General features: G+C 46.4%; 1 protein-coding gene across 1 annotated transcript in view; it reads left to right on the top strand.

Moving 5' to 3' along the window:
* Positions 1-17,590, top strand: part of CHRNA4 (cholinergic receptor nicotinic alpha 4 subunit) — a 75,017-nt gene that overhangs the window by 48,414 nt on the left and 9,013 nt on the right. Inside the window, exon 5 of the mRNA XM_032218621.1 lies at positions 1,065-2,445. Coding sequence (XP_032074512.1) covers positions 1,065-2,445 — 1,381 coding nt within the window. The remainder of the gene's footprint in view (positions 1-1,064; positions 2,446-17,590) is intronic.

The following is a 17,590-nucleotide window of genomic DNA, read 5'->3' as shown; positions in this document are numbered from 1 at the left end:
TGCATGTTCATAGCCTGCCGCAGCACCTTGTGGGTGGGTGTGATTTATGACACAGACAGAAGGGAGGGGATACAGGGGTAAAGTTCAAGCACAATTAAGCGGCAGTCAGTTTCGGCTCCGCAGAAGAACATGCCAAAATGTTGATCCTAATAAATGAATGAATTTCTTTTGAACTTTGTCTTGAGGCTCGTAAATTAATTAGGTCATCTTTTGGAAACTTCACACTCAGAGCAAGATGGAGCCCATTAAATGGCTTGTGTGATCTGCTGTCACCGGGGTGGAGAGTGATTTTATTATGATTTTATTATTATATTGATTTATTTGGTTTTTTAAAATTAGTTTTATTGTTTTAAATGTGCTTGTTATATTCTGGGTGAATTGGCGACAATATAAATGTAATAATAAATAAATAAATGAAACGATGATTGCTTCTCCTGCCCTCAGGCGCTTTGGAGAATAGGCTGACTCCCTCTTCTATCCCATAATAAGTAGGATCCCAGCAATAACTCCTGAGCCTTGATATAGAAAAATACAAAACTCAAGAAGTTGCTTCTCCCCACGATTAGTTTCCATCCATTGTTTCATATCTTGCTTTCTGGTGCTTTTCCTCCCAAAAATCCACTCTGTATTTTCTTTTTTTAAAAATCAAGTTTTTTATTTATTTTTTTGTTGCATAGTAAAAATAAATCTTTTGTGAACAGAATGTTGTCCGGATTCCCCTTTAACATTCCCACCAAAAGACATGATTCATTTTACATTATATTTCCATTGTTTCCTATTTTAGCCGTATTACTTTTCTTCTCCTGTTTTCCAATTTCTAACTTTTAACATGTACGAACAAAATAATTTTTCCTTCTCTTTAAAAACAGACAATGTTATCATTTCTTTTCCGTCTATTTTCCATTAACAATAGGCATCTTCAGATTTTATATAATCAACATAACATAATTATTTTACAGCTTTAAAGGTTCTTAATATGATTCCCATACATTCTAGTTAAAAACATATTTTTACCTTGTTTACAATATTTCCACCCTGTATTTTCTTCTCCTTCCCTCCCACAGCGCCGACGGGGATTTCGCGGTCACCCACCTCACCAAAGCCCACCTCTTCTACGACGGTCGGATCAAATGGACGCCCCCCGCCATCTACAAAAGCTCGTGCAGCATCGACGTCACCTTCTTCCCCTTCGACCAACAGAACTGCACGATGAAGTTCGGTTCGTGGACTTACGACAAGGCCAAGATCGACCTAGAAAGCATGCACCACCATGTGGATCAACTGGATTACTGGGAGAGCGGCGAATGGGTGATCATCAATGCTGTGGGCAACTACAACATCAAGAAGTACGAGTGCTGTTCGGAGATCTATCCAGACATCACCTATTCCTTCATCATCCGGCGTCTCCCTCTGTTCTACACCATCAACTTGATTATTCCTTGTCTTCTGATCTCGTGCTTGACCGTCTTGGTCTTCTACTTGCCCTCTGAGTGTGGGGAGAAGATCACCCTATGCATCTCCGTCCTGCTGTCCTTGACTGTCTTCCTTCTTCTCATCACCGAGATCATCCCCTCCACGTCCTTGGTCATCCCCTTGATCGGCGAGTACCTCCTCTTCACCATGATCTTCGTCACCTTGTCTATCATCATCACCGTCTTCGTGCTCAACGTCCACCACCGTTCCCCCAGGACCCACACCATGCCCGACTGGGTGCGGCGGGTTTTCCTGGATATCGTCCCGCGCCTCCTCTTCATGAAGCGCCCTTCGGCAGTCAAGGACAACTGCAAGAAACTCATCGAGTCCATGCACAAAATAGCCAACTCGCAACGCTTTTGGTCGGAGACAGAAGTGGAGCCCAACTTTATCACCTCGTCATCCAACAGCCCGCCGAGCAATGAACAGTCCCCGACGTCGTCCTTTGGGACCCAACTTGAGGACCAAAAAAGTCCACAGCCGGTGTGTAAGTCACCCTCTGGCCAGTATTCAATGCTGCCTAACCCAGAACCCATCCGAGGTAGCTGCACCTCACTCCAGCCTCCCAGTCATCCGCTCGGAGACCTTCAGTCCGGCTCAATGGGCCAAGGCCGATCCTTAAGTGTCCAGCAGATGTACAGCAGCTCAGGAAAAGCGGAAGAAGGGACCATACGTTACCGATCCAAGAGCATCCAATATTGCTACTTGCAAGAAGAGGCTTCCCAGACCAACGGCCAGTCCAGTGGGTCACCAGCGTCCCCGCAGGGCCACCTGAACGTGGACCAGCCTAAAGCCAAAGCCACCCACTGTAAATGTAAATGTAAAAAGAAGGAATCCGCCAGCACGTCGGGACAAGGGAACAAAGCCCATAAGGAGCAGCAGTTTTTGCTCATGTCACCCGCCTTGAAGTTAGCTGTCGAAGGCGTGCATTATATCGCAGACCACTTGAGAGCAGAAGACGCTGATTTCTCAGTAAGTTAAAAAAAAAATGAGCCCTTTTTCCTCGTTGCTTGCTCCTGGCAAGCCAAAAACTGAACAGATGGGACTTTTGATAGAGCTGAGGTGGTGCAGTGGTTAGAGTGCAGTACTGCAGGCTACTTCTGCTGGCTGCCTGCAACTTGGCAGTTCAAATCCCACCAGGCTCAAGGTTGACTCAGCCTTCCATCCTTCCGAGGTGTGTAAAGTGAGGACCCAGATTGTTGGGGGCAAGAGCCTGACTCTGTAAACCGCTTAGAGAGGGCTGTAAAAGCACTATGAAGCGATATATAAGTCTAAGCTCTATTGCTATTGAGTAGCGCTTGAAGAATTCATGTATTAAGTGGAATGCAAAACATAAAATTGAGTTATGTTCTGGAGGGGGCCCAAATGAGTTTTTCTAACTCCGGTGAATTGCAGCAGGTTCTGAGTTGGAACGATGCGTTTCGGGAGATGAATTTTGAGGATGGGACTGTTGTGCACAATCCGGTCGGAGGGGTGTGTTCTCTGTGCTCAGATTTGGTCCCCAATGAAGTTATGGCAATGTGGGGGATGTGGACATGAGAGGCCCCCCCCCCAGCGATTAGTTAAATAATGAAACCATCAAAGTTATATAAGATTCCTGTGATAGTAAGATGGGCAGCATATAAATTTGAGAAGGAAGGAAGGAAGGAAGGAAGGAAGGAAGGAAGGAAGGAAGGAAGGAAGGATGGAAGGAAGGAAGGAAGGAAGGAAGGAAAAGAAAAAGGAAGGGAGAAGGGAGAAAGAAAGAAAAAAGAAAGAAGGAAGGAAGGAAGGAAGGAAGGAAGGAAGGAAGGAAGGGAAAGGTCACTGGAAGAAGAAATGAGAGAGGGAGCAAGGAAGGAAAGAAGAAGACAGCTGAGGGAAGGAAGGTAGGAAAGAAGGTAGATCCAAGTAAAGTAAGTAAGTAGGTAAGTAAATAAGGAAGGAAGGAACGGAGGGAGGGAAGGGCAGAGGGAGAGAAGAAGGAAGGAAGGAGCATAAACCATCTTTTCTCAACTTTGACAACTTTAAGATTCCAGAACTTCAACTCCCAGAATTCCCCAGCCATCATGGGAGGTTCATTGTATTTCTGCATTAGCTTGCTTGGCACTTTCATGCACATTTTGGGGTGAGTCTGTCCACTTGTACTTTTTATAACATAGGTTTAATACAGAAATTATCAGTGTACATGCAAAGCAAAAGAGAGAATCATCATCATCATAATGCCAAGAGGAAGAGGACAATAGAGAAGGTAATAAGAAGGATAAGTGATAATAGTGCAGCCCTCCTCCACGGGTAAATATATATAGATGTTAGACAGAGCTGCAAGAATTAGATGTTCATCAGAGTGATGGCACAAGGGAAGAACCTAGGCCTTTATCTAGTTGGTTTCGCCTGCGATGCCCTGTAGTGCCATCCCAAGAAGAGGAGTTGAAATAGTTTACATCCAGGATGTGAAGGGGATACAGATGTCTTCTCAGCGCTCCTTCTGACCCGCGCAATACAGCTAGTTCTCAACTTATGATCACAATTGAGCCGCAAGTTTATGTTGTTAGTGAGAAATTTATTAAGTGACTTTTGTTCCGTTTTACGACTTTTCTTTCCACGCTCGTTAACCGAATCACGGCAGTTGATATTAATTTGTAAAATTTGGATGTTGTTTGGAACCTTGACACATGGTTGTTAAGTGAACCTGGCTTCCCCATTGTCTTTGCTGGTCAGAAAGTCCCCGAAGGGGATCACGTGACCCTGTGACTCAGCAACGGTCATAAATACGGACCAGTCGCCAAGGTTCTGAATTTTGATCATGTGACCATGGGGATGCCAGAAAGGTTAGAAAATGGCGAAAAACGGTCGTAAGCAGGGGTGGGTTCCTGCCAGTTCTAAGCTCTTCTATAGAAGAGGTTCCACAAATCTCCAGTGCCGTTTAGAACCGGTTCCAGCTCCCTCCCCCCCGCCCGTCCACACATCATCAAGATGAAGAGCGAGAGGAGGAATTCTGGGGGTTGAAGTCCACAAGTCTTAAAGCTGTCAAGTTTGAACACCTCTGGGTTTTTTTTTCTAAGGGGTTAGGGGTGCAAAGGTCTTGTAACTTGACAGCTTTAAGACTTGCGTGCTTCAAATGCCAGAGTTTCTGAGCCAATATTTTGGTTGCTAAGCAAAAGCGTTGTTAAGTGAGTTTCACCACATTTTACAAGTTGGCCATGCCCACCCAGTCACATGGCTGGCAAGCCACTCCTACTCGGTCACACGGCTGGCAAGCCACTCCCACCCGGTCACATGGCCAGCAAGCCACTCCCACAAAGCAGACCCCACCCACAGAAGAGGTTCTAAAAATTTTTGAAACCCACCACTGGTCGTAAGTCACATTATTCAGTGCTGTTGTAACTTTGAATGGTCACTAAATGAACTGTTGTAAGTTGAGGTCTACCTTTACACACCTTCCACCTTCTGTGGAAGATTTCTTAGGAACCAGAGGGATGTTTGAAGCACAAAGGCAGCAGGTGAGACGAAGATGGTGAGGTAGCATCTGCCTATCCTGTCAAATGCCTTTTGGCCTCTCAGCTGGAAATAAATCCATGGGGCTGCTATCATAACCTTCTCACCCAGCTTCCTTGCTGATGTTCGCCTCCTGGCCCAAGGACCTCTTGGCCTCCTTCTTCTCATTTATTTATTTTTCTAGCTTGGCCTCCTTCTCTGTTTTCTTGGTGAGCCTCTCCATCTTTCCAGCTGCTGAAACTGACCCGTGCAATGCCTTGGGCTTTAGATATATATTTTTCCTGGCTCTACACGCTCCACTATGCAGTGACATATTCAGCAGGAGGAAAATACCAGGAGAGGCTAGAGAAGATCATTATAACACTTTGGAAGTTAAAGAAACAGGTAGTCCTCGGCTTATGACTACAATGGAGGGCAAAGTTTCCTTTGTTGCCAAGTAGGACAGTTGTTAAGTGAGTTTTGCCCCGTTTTATGAGTTTTCTTACACGGTTCTTATACTTTGAATGGTCTCTAGAGGTGGTATTCAGCCACTTCTGACCGGTTCTAGTGAACCGGTAGCAGAAATTTTGAATAATTCACAGAAGTGGGAAATACTATCTCTGGCTGCCTCCAACCCCATCTATTTGCTGCCTCCCGAGTCCCAGGTGATTGGAGTCCCAGCTGATGGGCTGGGTCTTCTTCTGTTGCCCTGCAAAGGAGAATGGAGCTGGAAAGCAGGTTAGTGGGGTAGGGAGGGAATGGGCATTTTACAATATCCTTGCCCTGGAGTGAGGAGAGAATGGAGATTTTGCAGTATCCTTCCCCTGGAGTGGGATGGAAATGGAGATTTTGCAGTATCCTTTCCCTGGAGTGGGGAAGGAATGGAGATTTTGCAGTATCCTTTCCCTGGAGTGGGGAAGGAATGGAGATTTTGCAGTATCCTTCTCTTGGAGTGGGGAGAGAATGGAGATTTTGCAGTATCCTTTCCCTGGAGTGGGGAGGGAATGGAGATTTTGCAGTATCCTCCCCCTGGAGTGGGAAGGGAATGGAGATTTTGCAGTATCCTTTCCCAGGAGTGGGGAGGGAATGGAGATCTGCAGTATCCTTTCCCTGGAGTGGGGAGAGAATGGAGATTTTGCAGTGTCCTTTCCCTGGAGTGGGGAGGGAATGGAGATTTTGCAGTATCCTTTCCCTGGAGTGGGGAAGGAATGGAGATTTTGCAGTATCCTTCCCCTGGAGTGGGGAAGGAATGGAGATTTTGCAGTATCCTCCCCCTGGAGTGGGGAGAGAATGGAGATTTTGCAGTATCCTTTCCCTGTAGTGGGGAGGGAATGGAGATTTTGCAGTATCCTCCCCCTGGAGTGGGAAGGGAATGGAGATTTTGCAGTATCCTTTCCCAGGAGTGGGGAGGGAATGGAGATCTGCAGTATCCTTTCCCTGGAGTGGGGAGGGAATGGAGATTTTGCAGTATCCTTTCCCTGGAGTGGGGAGGGAATGGAGATTTTACAGTATCCTTCCCCTGGAGTGGGGAAGGAATGGAGATTTTGCAGTATCCTTCCCCTGGAGTGGGGAGGGAATGGAGATTTTGCAGTATCCTTTCCCTGGAGTGGGGAAGGAATGGAGATTTTGCAGTATCCTTCCCCTGGAGTGGGGAAGGAATGGAGATTTTGCAGTATCCTTTCCCTGGAGTGGGGAGAGAATGGAGATTTTGCAGTATCCTTTCCCTGGAGTGGGGAGGGAATGGAGATTTTGCAGTATCCTCCCCCTGGAGTGGGAAGGGAATGGAGATTTTGCAGTATCCTTTCCCAGGAGTGGGGAGGGAATGGAGATCTGCAGTATCCTTTCCCTGGAGTGGGGAGGGAATGGAGATTTTGCAGTATCCTTTCCCTGGAGTGGGGAGGGAATGGAGATTTTACAGTATCCTTCCCCTGGAGTGGGGAAGGAATGGAGATTTTGCAGTATCCTTCCCCTGGAGTGGGGAGGGAATGGAGATTTTGCAGTATCCTTTCCCTGGAGTGGGGAGGGAATGGAGATTTTGCAGTATCCTCCCCCTGGAGTGGGGAGAGAATGGAGATTTTACAGTATCCTTTCCCTGAAGTGAGGAGGGAATGGAGATTTTGTACTATCCTTCCCCTGCCACGCCCACCAAGCCACACCCACCAAGCCACACCACACCCACAGAACCGGTAGTAAAAAAAATTGAATCCTGCCACTGAAAATGTACTGTTGTAAGTCAAGGACTATCTGTAGATGGATCATGTCTATAGACTCTCCTTGGATTAGCATGAGCATTGAACATCACAGTGGTTGGCGACTGTGTGCATAGTAAACCAGGGCATGTTAATGGTTCCTGTTCAGGGATGGTACATCCCCTCTGGAGAGTGAGTATCAAACACTTCTGGGTCTAATAACCTGTCCATAAAACTGTTATCTCCAAGCAGAGGGAAGTGTCCCTTGCAAGAGGCCTATAAAAAAAAAATCCGAGAAGGGATCGAAAATGGCAGGTTTCACCACTCATTTTTCTAAAGAGTTTAATTGGATTTGCCTTTCTAGATAAGCCGAGGACAAGGCCAGCCCGCATGATCCCTTGTGTCTACAATTTACAAAAATGACTCTAGAATTTGAAAAAAGAGTCATTCAGCAATGGAAAATGTCAGGGATGGAGGGGAGAGCAGCCTTTCCGGGTTTTCTGGCAGGCGGAGAGGAGGAGGAGGAGGAGGAGAAGGAGGGGGAGGAGGAGGAGGAGGGGGAGGAGGAGGAGGCGATATAAAAGGCATTTCAAAATTCAGGAAAACCCAGCGAGTGACGTGCAGGGGAGTCAGACCAAGCCCCTGATCGTGAGCTGGAGGGAGTTGTTCAAAACCCCTTTCATTTAACTGAGGTGGAACAGACTCTGATTTTTGATTCTGAGCTTCAACAAAACCGCTCTTTTTGTGGTGCGCTATCATCCTGTGAAGTCTTGGCAAAAAAGAAAAAAGAGAGAGAGGAAAGAAGGAAGGAAGGAGATGGGAAGAAGAAATGAGGGGGGGATGGGAAGAGAGAGAAAGAAGGAAAGAAGTATGGACGGAGAAATATGAGTGAAAGAAGGATGGATGGACAGAGAAAGATAATGGAAGGAAGGATGGACGAAAGGAGAAAGATGAGGGAGGGAAGGATGGATGGAAGGAAGGAAGGAGAACGATGAGGGAAGGAAGGATTGATGGAAGGAAAAAGATGAGGGAAGGAAGGATGGATGGATGGAAGGAAGGAAGGAAGGAGAAAGATGAGGCAAGGAAGGAGAAGGATGAGGGAAGGAAGGAGAAAGATGAGGGGACAGGAGGGAGGAAGGACATGGGAAGAAGAAATGAGGGAGGGAGGTTGGTAGGATAGAGAGGAAGGAAAGAAGTATGGAAGGAAAAAGATGAGGGAGGGAAGGATGGATGGAAGGAGAAAGATAAGGGAAGGGAAGGAAGGAAAGGCACAGGAAGAAGAAATGAGTGAGTGAGGGAGGGAGGTTGGGAGGAGAGAGAAGGAAGGAAAGAAGAATGGAAGGAAAAGATGAGGGAAGGAAGGATGGATAGGAGGAGAAGTATGAAGGAAGGGAAGGGAAAGAAGGAAAGAAGGAGAGATAAGAAGAAAAAAAGGAAGGAAGGAAAGAATTTGTATAAACCACTATTTCTCAACCTTGGCTATTTTATGATATCTGGACTTCCAACTCCCAGAATTCCACAGTCAGAATGGAATATAATTGTATTTCTCTGTTACTTTCATTCACATTGAGGCGTGACTCTGTCAGTTTGTAGTTTTTACACACAGGTTTAATTCTTTAAATTGGAGCAACTTAGAAGAGAGCCATTTGTCTGGCTAGTCAGCGCATTGTGGGTTGGAAACCCCCAAAAGGTGGCACGACTTGCCTTCAGGAGTTGTAAGAGTGCACCAACGCTGGAAGGAACGGTCTCCTGCTTGAGCAGGGGGTTGGACTAGAAGACCTTCTGAGGTCCCTTCCAACTCTTCTGTTATTCTGACATCAAGGAAAATGCCAGGTTGCTTACAATGAATACAGATTTATTTTAAAACTCCAACCTCTCTGTCCTCAGACAACTATAGTAAATGTCATCCCTTCTTTGCAGATGACTCACAAGGGGATTGCTTTTCTTGGGCAATCTTTATAGCTCTTCAGTCTCTCCCTCCCTCCCTCCCTCCCCCCCTCTCTCTCCCCCATGGACTTGCTTAATATAGGCATCAGCAAGGGACGGTTACATATTTAGTGAGGAAGAACTATTCCGTTCTGTGTCTGGCCGGCATGGGGACTGTGTGGGAAATAATGATCTAACTGGCGTTAGAGAAGTTTATCACTTCACAACTCATATGAATAAGCAGGAACAACTAACTTGATAATGCAGATTCTCTTCCTAGGGTTAATGAAAACTGTGGGTCAACCAGAATGAGAATAGAGTTGGAAGGGACATTGGAGGTCTTCTAGTCCAACCCCCTGCTTAGGCAGGAAACTCTATACCACTTCAGACAAGTAGTTGTCCAATCTCTTCTTAAAAACTTCCAGTTTTGGAACATTTACAACTTCTGTTGTTCCATTGATTAATCGTTCTCACTATCGGGAAATTTCTTCTTAGTTCTAAGTTGTTTCTCTCCTTGATTAGTTTCCACCCATTGCTTCTTGTTCTGCCCTCAGGTGCTTTGGAGAATAGTTTGACTCCCTCTTCTTTGTGGCAACCCCTGAGATATGGGAAGACTGCTATCATGTCTCCTCATGTCCGTCTTTCTATTAAACTAGACATACCCAGTTCCTGCAACCGTTCTTCATATGTTTTAGCCTCCAGTCCGCTAATCCTCTTTGTTGCTCTTCTCTGCACTCTTTCTAGAATCTCCACTCTTCATGGCTGGCTGTCAAGTTCAAGTCAGGAGTCAGGATAGAGTTAAAAAATACTGCAAGTCTGTTTCATGCTTACATAGAGATGGGTCTAGGAGGAGGCTGGACTATAAGAAGAGCCAAGATGGCGCAGTGGTTAAATGCAGCACTGCAGGCTACTTGAGCTGACTGCAGTTCTGCAGTTCGGCTGTTGAAATCTCACCGGCTCAGGGTTGACTCAGCCTTCCATCCTTCCGAGGTGGGTAAAATATGCTGACTCTGTAAACCGCTTAGAGAGGGCTGAAAGCCCTATGAAGTGGTATATAAGTCTAACTGCTATTGCTATTGCTATAAGACCTCCAAGGACCCTTCCATCTCTGTTATACTATTCTATTCCAAATTGCACATTATAGACACACAATCTCTTGCCTAACTAGTATGTTATTTACTAGCAGAATTGTCAGTGCTAATTGTGGTTGTTAAGTAAAGGATACCTTCAACGTCTGTCAGGCAGTGAACAAACTTCTACATGAAGTGATGAGTTCTCCTTCATTATAGGTCTTCAAACAGACCCTCAATGTTGTTGTGCAGAGGGCGTTTTGGTTTTTTTCCCAGGAGTGTGTTAATTAAAAAAATTAGCTAAATATGATTCAGTTGACAAAGCATCCGGATTTTGATCCTATGACCACAGGCATGCTGCAGTGGTCATAAGTGTGGAAAAAAATGGTTTCAAGTCCCTTTTTTCAGGGCCGCCGTAACGTCAAATGGTCACTAAATGAACTGTTGTAAGTCGAGGACTAGCTTAGTTCCCTTGCCTTTTAATTTCAGATGTTGAGGTGGCGCAGTGGTTAAATGCAGCACTGCAGGCTACTTCAGCTGACTGCAGTTCTGCAGTTCGGCTGTTCAAATCTCACCAGCTCAAGGTTGACTCAGCCTTCCATCCTTCCAAGGTGGGTAAAATGAGGACCCGGATTGTTGGGGGCAATATGCTGACTCTGTAAACCGCTTAGAGAGGGCTGAAAGCCCTATGAAGCGGTATATAAGTCTAACTGCTATTGCTATTGCTATTCTGGGTGATTGGTGTAAGTAAGTGGATAGCTGTGTGTGTAACTGCCACCAGACTCCGACAGTGAGGTGCCTTATGAGTCGGCCCTAGAGGATGTGGAGGACCCTGGACATGGTTCCGACTCGGAGCAGGGCGCAGAGAGACTGGTTGGTCACCAGGTGGCGCCTGAGCCTTGGACCAGTGGGGAGGAGACAAAAGAGAGTGATCCAGAAACCACCTGTGAGTTGTTCCGGGATGCATGCTGTCGAAGGGCTACTCAGCGTCAAGAACAACTATGTAATTACAGGAGGTAATTATGCTCAGCTGATACTCATTAAGCTCCTCTCCAGATTATAAAAGAGACTGCTTGTGCCACGCCCTTCTTGCAGAAGTCAACGTTAGGGACTAACGAGAAACAAACTTGGCAGGCTGGATTGCTGCCAGAGTTTGTTTGCATTGCTGCCAAGGTTTGTAGGACTTGCTGCCAAAGTGCTTATCTCTTTGTTGATTTGGCTTTCAGCCAACAAGAGTCTGGACTTATTAAAAAACATTCTCATTTACGTTTGTCTTGGCTTTCATTCCTGGACGGAGGAGGGGGGGGGGTCAGAACAGCCGTGTTTTATATTTTAGATCTTGATTGTCATTGCGTTTTATTATGCTTGATTTTATAGAACCCGGGGACTCTGTAATAAAAGAAGAATATATTGTTGCTGTGTTTTTAATAGGCCTCTGTAGGTGGCTTAGCTTCACCATGACAAGAGAGCCTTGCGGTCCAAAGGCTCCACTATTCTCTTTGTTGGAATAATTCTCTCTAATCCCGCCTAGGCTTTTAATAGCCTTCAAATAATCCCTTCTTTGCAGACCCTCTCCGTCTTTTGCAAAATCCAGGAAAAGCTTCTGTAGAACTAAATTATCAGCACAAAATCCCCTTCTGGAAATCACAAGTAGACCGTGAAGTGAGACTGGAGAATCCCACTGGAACTTAAATAGGAGATAAATATTTGCAGGTTAAGTCAGGGGTGGGATGGAAAATTTTTAGCAACCGGTTCTCTGCCCAGTTGCTGGGTGGGCATGGCTATGGGGGCGTGGCCTACTCAGCCTCCTCACAGTGGGGAGGGCGGGGTGTTTCGCCCTCCCCAGGCTCCGGAAGCTTTTCTCGATCCTCCCGGAAGGCGAAAATGGCCTGCTATGTTATTCCCCAAGAAGTAACATGGTAAAACTGCGCGTGCATGTGCAGTGGGCATGAAACTCACAATCAGGCAGGATCCATTGACCATAGCAGGCAATTTCATCGGTAGTAGAAGGGATTGGGGTTTGCAGTGGGGAGGAGGAGGAGGGCATGGTGATGGTGGTGGAGATGGGAGGACTGTGGGGTCCTGGATGCTCTCTAAGCTTGGTTGTTTTCTTGCGGACATTTCATTACCCAAGTAGGTAACATCACCAGTGTTAGAAGAGGGTGGAGTTTGCTCTCTGGTTACATACCATAGTTTGCCCTGTTAATGTGGGTTGGGTGTATTGTTTTCTCCTGGTGGTTCCCTGATTAAGATCTTGTTTGTCTGAGTCGCTAAATCCTTGATTGTTGGTCTAGTATTAATCCCAGTGTTAATCTCTGCTTATTTGGGTGTCGATTGCTGGGGAGGAGAGCTGGAGAATTCCTGGAAATCTGGCACTGAGACAAATAAACCATCAACGGGCCTAGAGAGATACACATTGACATACCATTCAAAAAAAGAAGACAATAAAAAACTAAAAAGGAAACAAAAGAACAAAATGCCTCTTTGCCAGCTGGGTTAGGTTTAGGGGTTAGGGTTAGGGTTAGGGTTAGGGTTAGGGTTAGGGGTTAGGGTTAGGGTTAGGGTTAGGGTTAGGGTTAGGTTAGGGTTAGGGTTAGGGTTAGGGTTAGGGTTAGGTTAGGGTTAGGGTTAGGGTTAGGGGTTAGGGTTAGGGTTAGGGTTAGGGTTAGGGTTAGGGTTAGGTTAGGGTTAGGGGTTAGGGTTAGGGTTAGGGTTAGGGTTAGGGTTAGGGTTAGGGTTAGGGTTAGGGTTAGGGTTAGGGTTAGGGTTAGGGTTAGGGGTTAGGGTTAGGTTTAGGGGTTAGGGTTAGGGGTTAGGGTTAGGGTTAGGTTAGGGTTAGGGTTAGGGTTAGGGTTAGGTTAGGGTTAGGGTTAGGTTAGGGTTAGGGTTAGGGTTAGGGTTAGGGTTAGGGTTAGGGTTAGGTTAGGGGTTAGGGTTAGGTTAGGGTTAGGGGTTAGGGTTAGGGTTAGGGTTAGGGTTAGGGTTAGGGTTAGGGTTAGGGGTTAGAGTTAGGTTTAGGGTTAGGTTTAGGGCTTTGGTTTAGGGTTAGGTTTAGGGTCGCATTTTGCTGATCGCTTGGGAAGGCGCAGATTTGCCCTCCGCGCTTATGTCGGCGCGGTAGGGTCGCATTTCGTTTAGCGCTTCCGACAGCACAGATTAGCCCTTCACGCTTATGTCGGCGCAGATAAGGGCTTCGCAGTATTGTCGGTGAACCGGATTTGGGGGTCCTCTGAACTGCACAGAATCTTAGCTAGAGGTTCTTCTGAATTTCTGCAAATGCCCAGCAGCCCCCCTTCCCTGCAAGTTGATCTGTATCCCGAATTTAATTTGAAGCTGTCTTTACAAACATAAAGCAGCTCTTTGTTTGTTCTCATCTGACTTTTCCCATCCTTTCAAATACAGTGTGACTTTAATTGCTCTCCAGAGATCATTTGATATTAATTTCATATGACTCTGGGGAAACAATATAGAGATTGACAAAGCCGAGCAAGTTGGAGAGAAACTGGAGAAATAAATTTCTGCCCTCAAATGAGGCAGATGTTTTTTTTTGGGGGGGGGGAGTTAGACAGCTGAATAGGAGCTCTCTGGTCTCCAGCAAATACTGAATTGGCTTGTGGGGGGGGGGAAGGTCCCTCTTCGTGTGAATAGACACTCCACAATTGTCCAATCATTTGACATTTTAAAAAAAAACAGAGTTGTGTGGGTTTTAAGTACCATACTCCCAATTTTTGTTTGGTTTTTTTTTACAAGAAAGAGAGAAGTAGTTAACGAAGGAATTTTGCCCCTTGGACATGCACACAATTCATCAGCACTTCATGGAATGTCCATGGGATGTTGCAATAAATGTCCTCCTGGGTTCAGTTTCAAGTGGGGAGAAAGACACTGGAAACATGGAGGCTATTTGGAAAGATGGTTTTAATGGTGGACAGGACCACATGCAGAGGTTGGTTGCTCCCGGTTTGGGAAAACCGGTAGTGTTAATTGAGCATGGGTTGCCGAACCGGTAGTGATGGCTGGCTGGCCACGCCCCTGAACTGGTACCCTCACTCCATGGTAGTGGATCTGGATACTTGAGAGACCGCCTTCTGCCGATTACCTCCCTCCGACCGATTAGATCGCACAGGCTGGGCCTCCTCCGGATTCCATCTGCCAGTCAATGTCGACTGGCGACTACACGGAGGAGAGCCTTTTCTGTTGCAGCTCCGACCCTGTGGAATGATCTCCCCGTTGAGATTCGTACCCTCACCACCATCCAGACCTTCCGCACAGCCCTCAAGACCTGGCTCTCCCAGCAGGCCTGGGGATAGGTTTCCAATTTACCCGCCCGAGTGTTGATTGTTGAATGCATGTTGTGGTTTACTATTTTATTTTTTGGTCACTTATTGTTTGTCTCTTGTTACTGCACACCCTTCCCTTTGTGATTGTAAGCCGCCCTGAGTCCCCTCAGGGAGAAGGGCGGCCTATAAGTCTTAATAAAATGTCTAAATGTCTAAAAAATGTCTCAGATGCTCGCCCTGTCTCATGTTCGACACGTGCATCCACACAACTCCTAGTGCCTACACACAGGTAAGCAGCATGAGCTGCTCAAGGAGCCCCGAGGCTTCACAACCATCACCTCCTAAGTGAGTTAGAACCTTCCCGCCTGCTCAATACGCGGAGGCAGGAGGCAGCAGTTTCGTTTGCTGCCTGTGAGCTGGACAGGGGGTGGGGGGAGCAGCAAAGCGAGCATGCCAGGATCTGCCACCTGCTTGTAATCTGCAGTTTACTCACAAGCAAGTTCAGCCTTCCATCCTTTCGAGGTGGGTAAAATGAGGACCCAGATTGTTGTTGGGGGCGATATGCTGACTCTGTAAACCGCTTAGAGAGGGCTGAAAGGCCTATGAAGCGGTATATAAGTCTAACTGCTATTGCTATTGCTATTGCTATTGCTACTCATGAGCAGGGTGCTCAGCAGCTGGCAAATTGCTGCCTTGCTCGCTCAGCTACTGCCCCCCCGTCTCCCAGAACTCATAGGCAGTGAACAAATGGACCCTCCAGCTCTCCTGCGTTCAGCTCGGCGTGGCTCAGGTTGCTGCTTTCTTTGGCCTTTAAAAAAAAAGGTTTTACAGCCTATTTTATTTCCCATCTCCAATCTGAAACATAAATTTGCCAAGCCACGCCCACAAAGTAAGCCACGCCCACAGAACCGGTAGTAAAAAAAATTTAATTAAAAGTTTTTAAATTTTTTTTACAAATATATACCTCCCCTCGAACCCAGCTCCCCCCCAACCTCCCCCCCTCTCCCCCCCAACCTCCCCCCCAACCTCCCAGAGCAAATATAGGGTATAAACATGGTAGTAAAATTTTTTGAAACCCACCCCTGATCACATCCCTTGAGAGGAAGAAAAAGGGGGAAGAGATGGTGAGAGTACCTGAGTTTTATGCCCTCTCTGGGCTTTTGAATTTGAGCTTCTATTCTGATTGGTTGTCAGACTCCCATGGGGCCATGCAGGGGCAACTCTGTAGGCTGTTCTGTGTCCCAGGCTTGGTTGAGTCTTGCTGGGTGATGTAATCTTCCCAGGTGAAATGTGGCGAGATGGGTAGAATTCTAATCCTATCATGTCTTGAGGGCCATGTCTTAATCCCATCACCCTGGAGCTGAAGGGGGGAGCTGCAGGGAGCCGCTTTGTCTTTAAAACATGTTCCTCCTTTTCTCATCCAGGGAAATATAACATTCTGCCTTTTTAATATTTCCTAGAATATTTCATTCTTCTAGGAAATGGGCTGGGTGCTAACTTCCTACAAGAGGTTAATGGATTTTATTATTCCATTATCAGGATCATGTGACCTTAGGATACTGCAGCCGTCATAAATATGAGTCAATTGCCAAGCGACTGGATTTTGATCATGTGACCATGGGGATACTGTAATGGTCGTAAGTGTGAAAGAAGCTCATAAGTCACTGTTTGAGTCATCGTAACTCTGAGCAGTCACTAAATGTACTGATATAAATTGAGAACAACCTGTAATTTTTAAAAAATGGATTTATTGTGGCCGTAGTTCGAGGACTACCCATCCTGATGAAATTTGGGAGCCGGTAGCAAAAACAATGAAATTTGTTGCCGTAAGTAATATATTAACAATAGCCACAGCCAAATAGCCAGCCAGGTGCGACGAGCCGTTGCTTAATTTAACACATCGATGTTACTTAACTTTCCCGAAGTACCACAAACCAATTAAACAGGAGCTAATATTTCCCTTGACTCTTACAGTGATGTTACCACGGCTCTCCCATGTTCTCTGCGTCGTTTGGAGGCCGGGAAACTATTTTTTAAAAAGGGGCCTCCAGCTGCGAAAACCTTAAGCTGATGAAATTCATTGTCTCCGGTTCTCCTGCCGGCCTTTGTAAACCTGGAGTAGATTAAAGAGCAACTCGCATGGAAGCGGGATAATGACGTACGTCAGGGGTGTAAAACTTGATTTCATTGAGGGCTGGATCAGGGGGGTGTTGGAGCTGAAGTGTCAGGTTCCGAAGGGTTAATGAAAACATCCAAACATGGAAATGGTTTGTAAATGCAGTTTGTATTCTCCCTCCGGCATGAACTGACCAACAAAGCATTAAGGCAATGAATGCATTGTCAGAGCTGCCACCCGGTGCTCCCCAGAGGCCTGGTGCTGCCATCAGGGGCTGGGGTGGGCATGGCCGGGGGACTTGGCCATTTTGCGTCACTCCTGTCGGGAGCGCCTATAAGTAGCCCAAGCTGCCAGTGAAAATGGGCTCCCGGGCTCCATTTTCCTCTGCCCCGTCCTCCTGCAACCTCCTGCAAGTGAAAATGGAACTCAGGAAAGCCGTGTCCAAAAGGATTCTTAGATCCCTCTTACAGTTACTGTTGTTGATGGAGGTACCACCTAGTCTGTACCTCTCCATTTGGTTTTTCATGCCTAAGTGTAAAACTTTCCTTTTTTTCACCACCGGATTTCATTTTATTGGATAGGGTCTGGTGAAGAAGTCTATCCAGATCCTTTTGGACCTTGAGCCTATCTTCTATAAAGTGTTGACTCTGCCCCCAGCTTGGTGTCATCTGCAAATTTGATGACTTCTATCCCCTTGTACCCCCTCATCTAAGTGGTTTTTGAAGATATTGAAGAGTACTGAGCAGTGGTGGGTTTCAAATTTTTTTAGAACCTCTTCTGTAGGTGTGGCCTGCTTTGTGGGAGTGGCTTGCCAGCCATGTGAGCGGGTGGGAATGGCTTGCTGGCTATGTGACCAGGTGGGAGTGGCTTACCAGCCATGTGACTGAGTGGGAGTGGCTTGGCACTTAGCAACCAAAATGTTGGCTCAGAAACTCTGGCATTGAAGTGTGCAAATCTTAAAGCTGTCAAGTTACAAGACCTTTGCACCTCTATGCCTTTAGAAAAAAAACCCCAGGGCTGTTCAAAGTTGACAGCTTTAAGACTTGTGGACTTCAACTCCCAGAATTCCTCCTCTTGCTCTTC

The sequence above is a fragment of the Thamnophis elegans genome, chromosome 5 (genome assembly GCF_009769535.1).
Source record: "Thamnophis elegans isolate rThaEle1 chromosome 5, rThaEle1.pri, whole genome shotgun sequence".
NCBI classification, from domain to species: Eukaryota; Metazoa; Chordata; class Lepidosauria; order Squamata; family Colubridae; genus Thamnophis; species Thamnophis elegans.
This window is presented reverse-complemented; position numbering and strand designations above follow the sequence as displayed.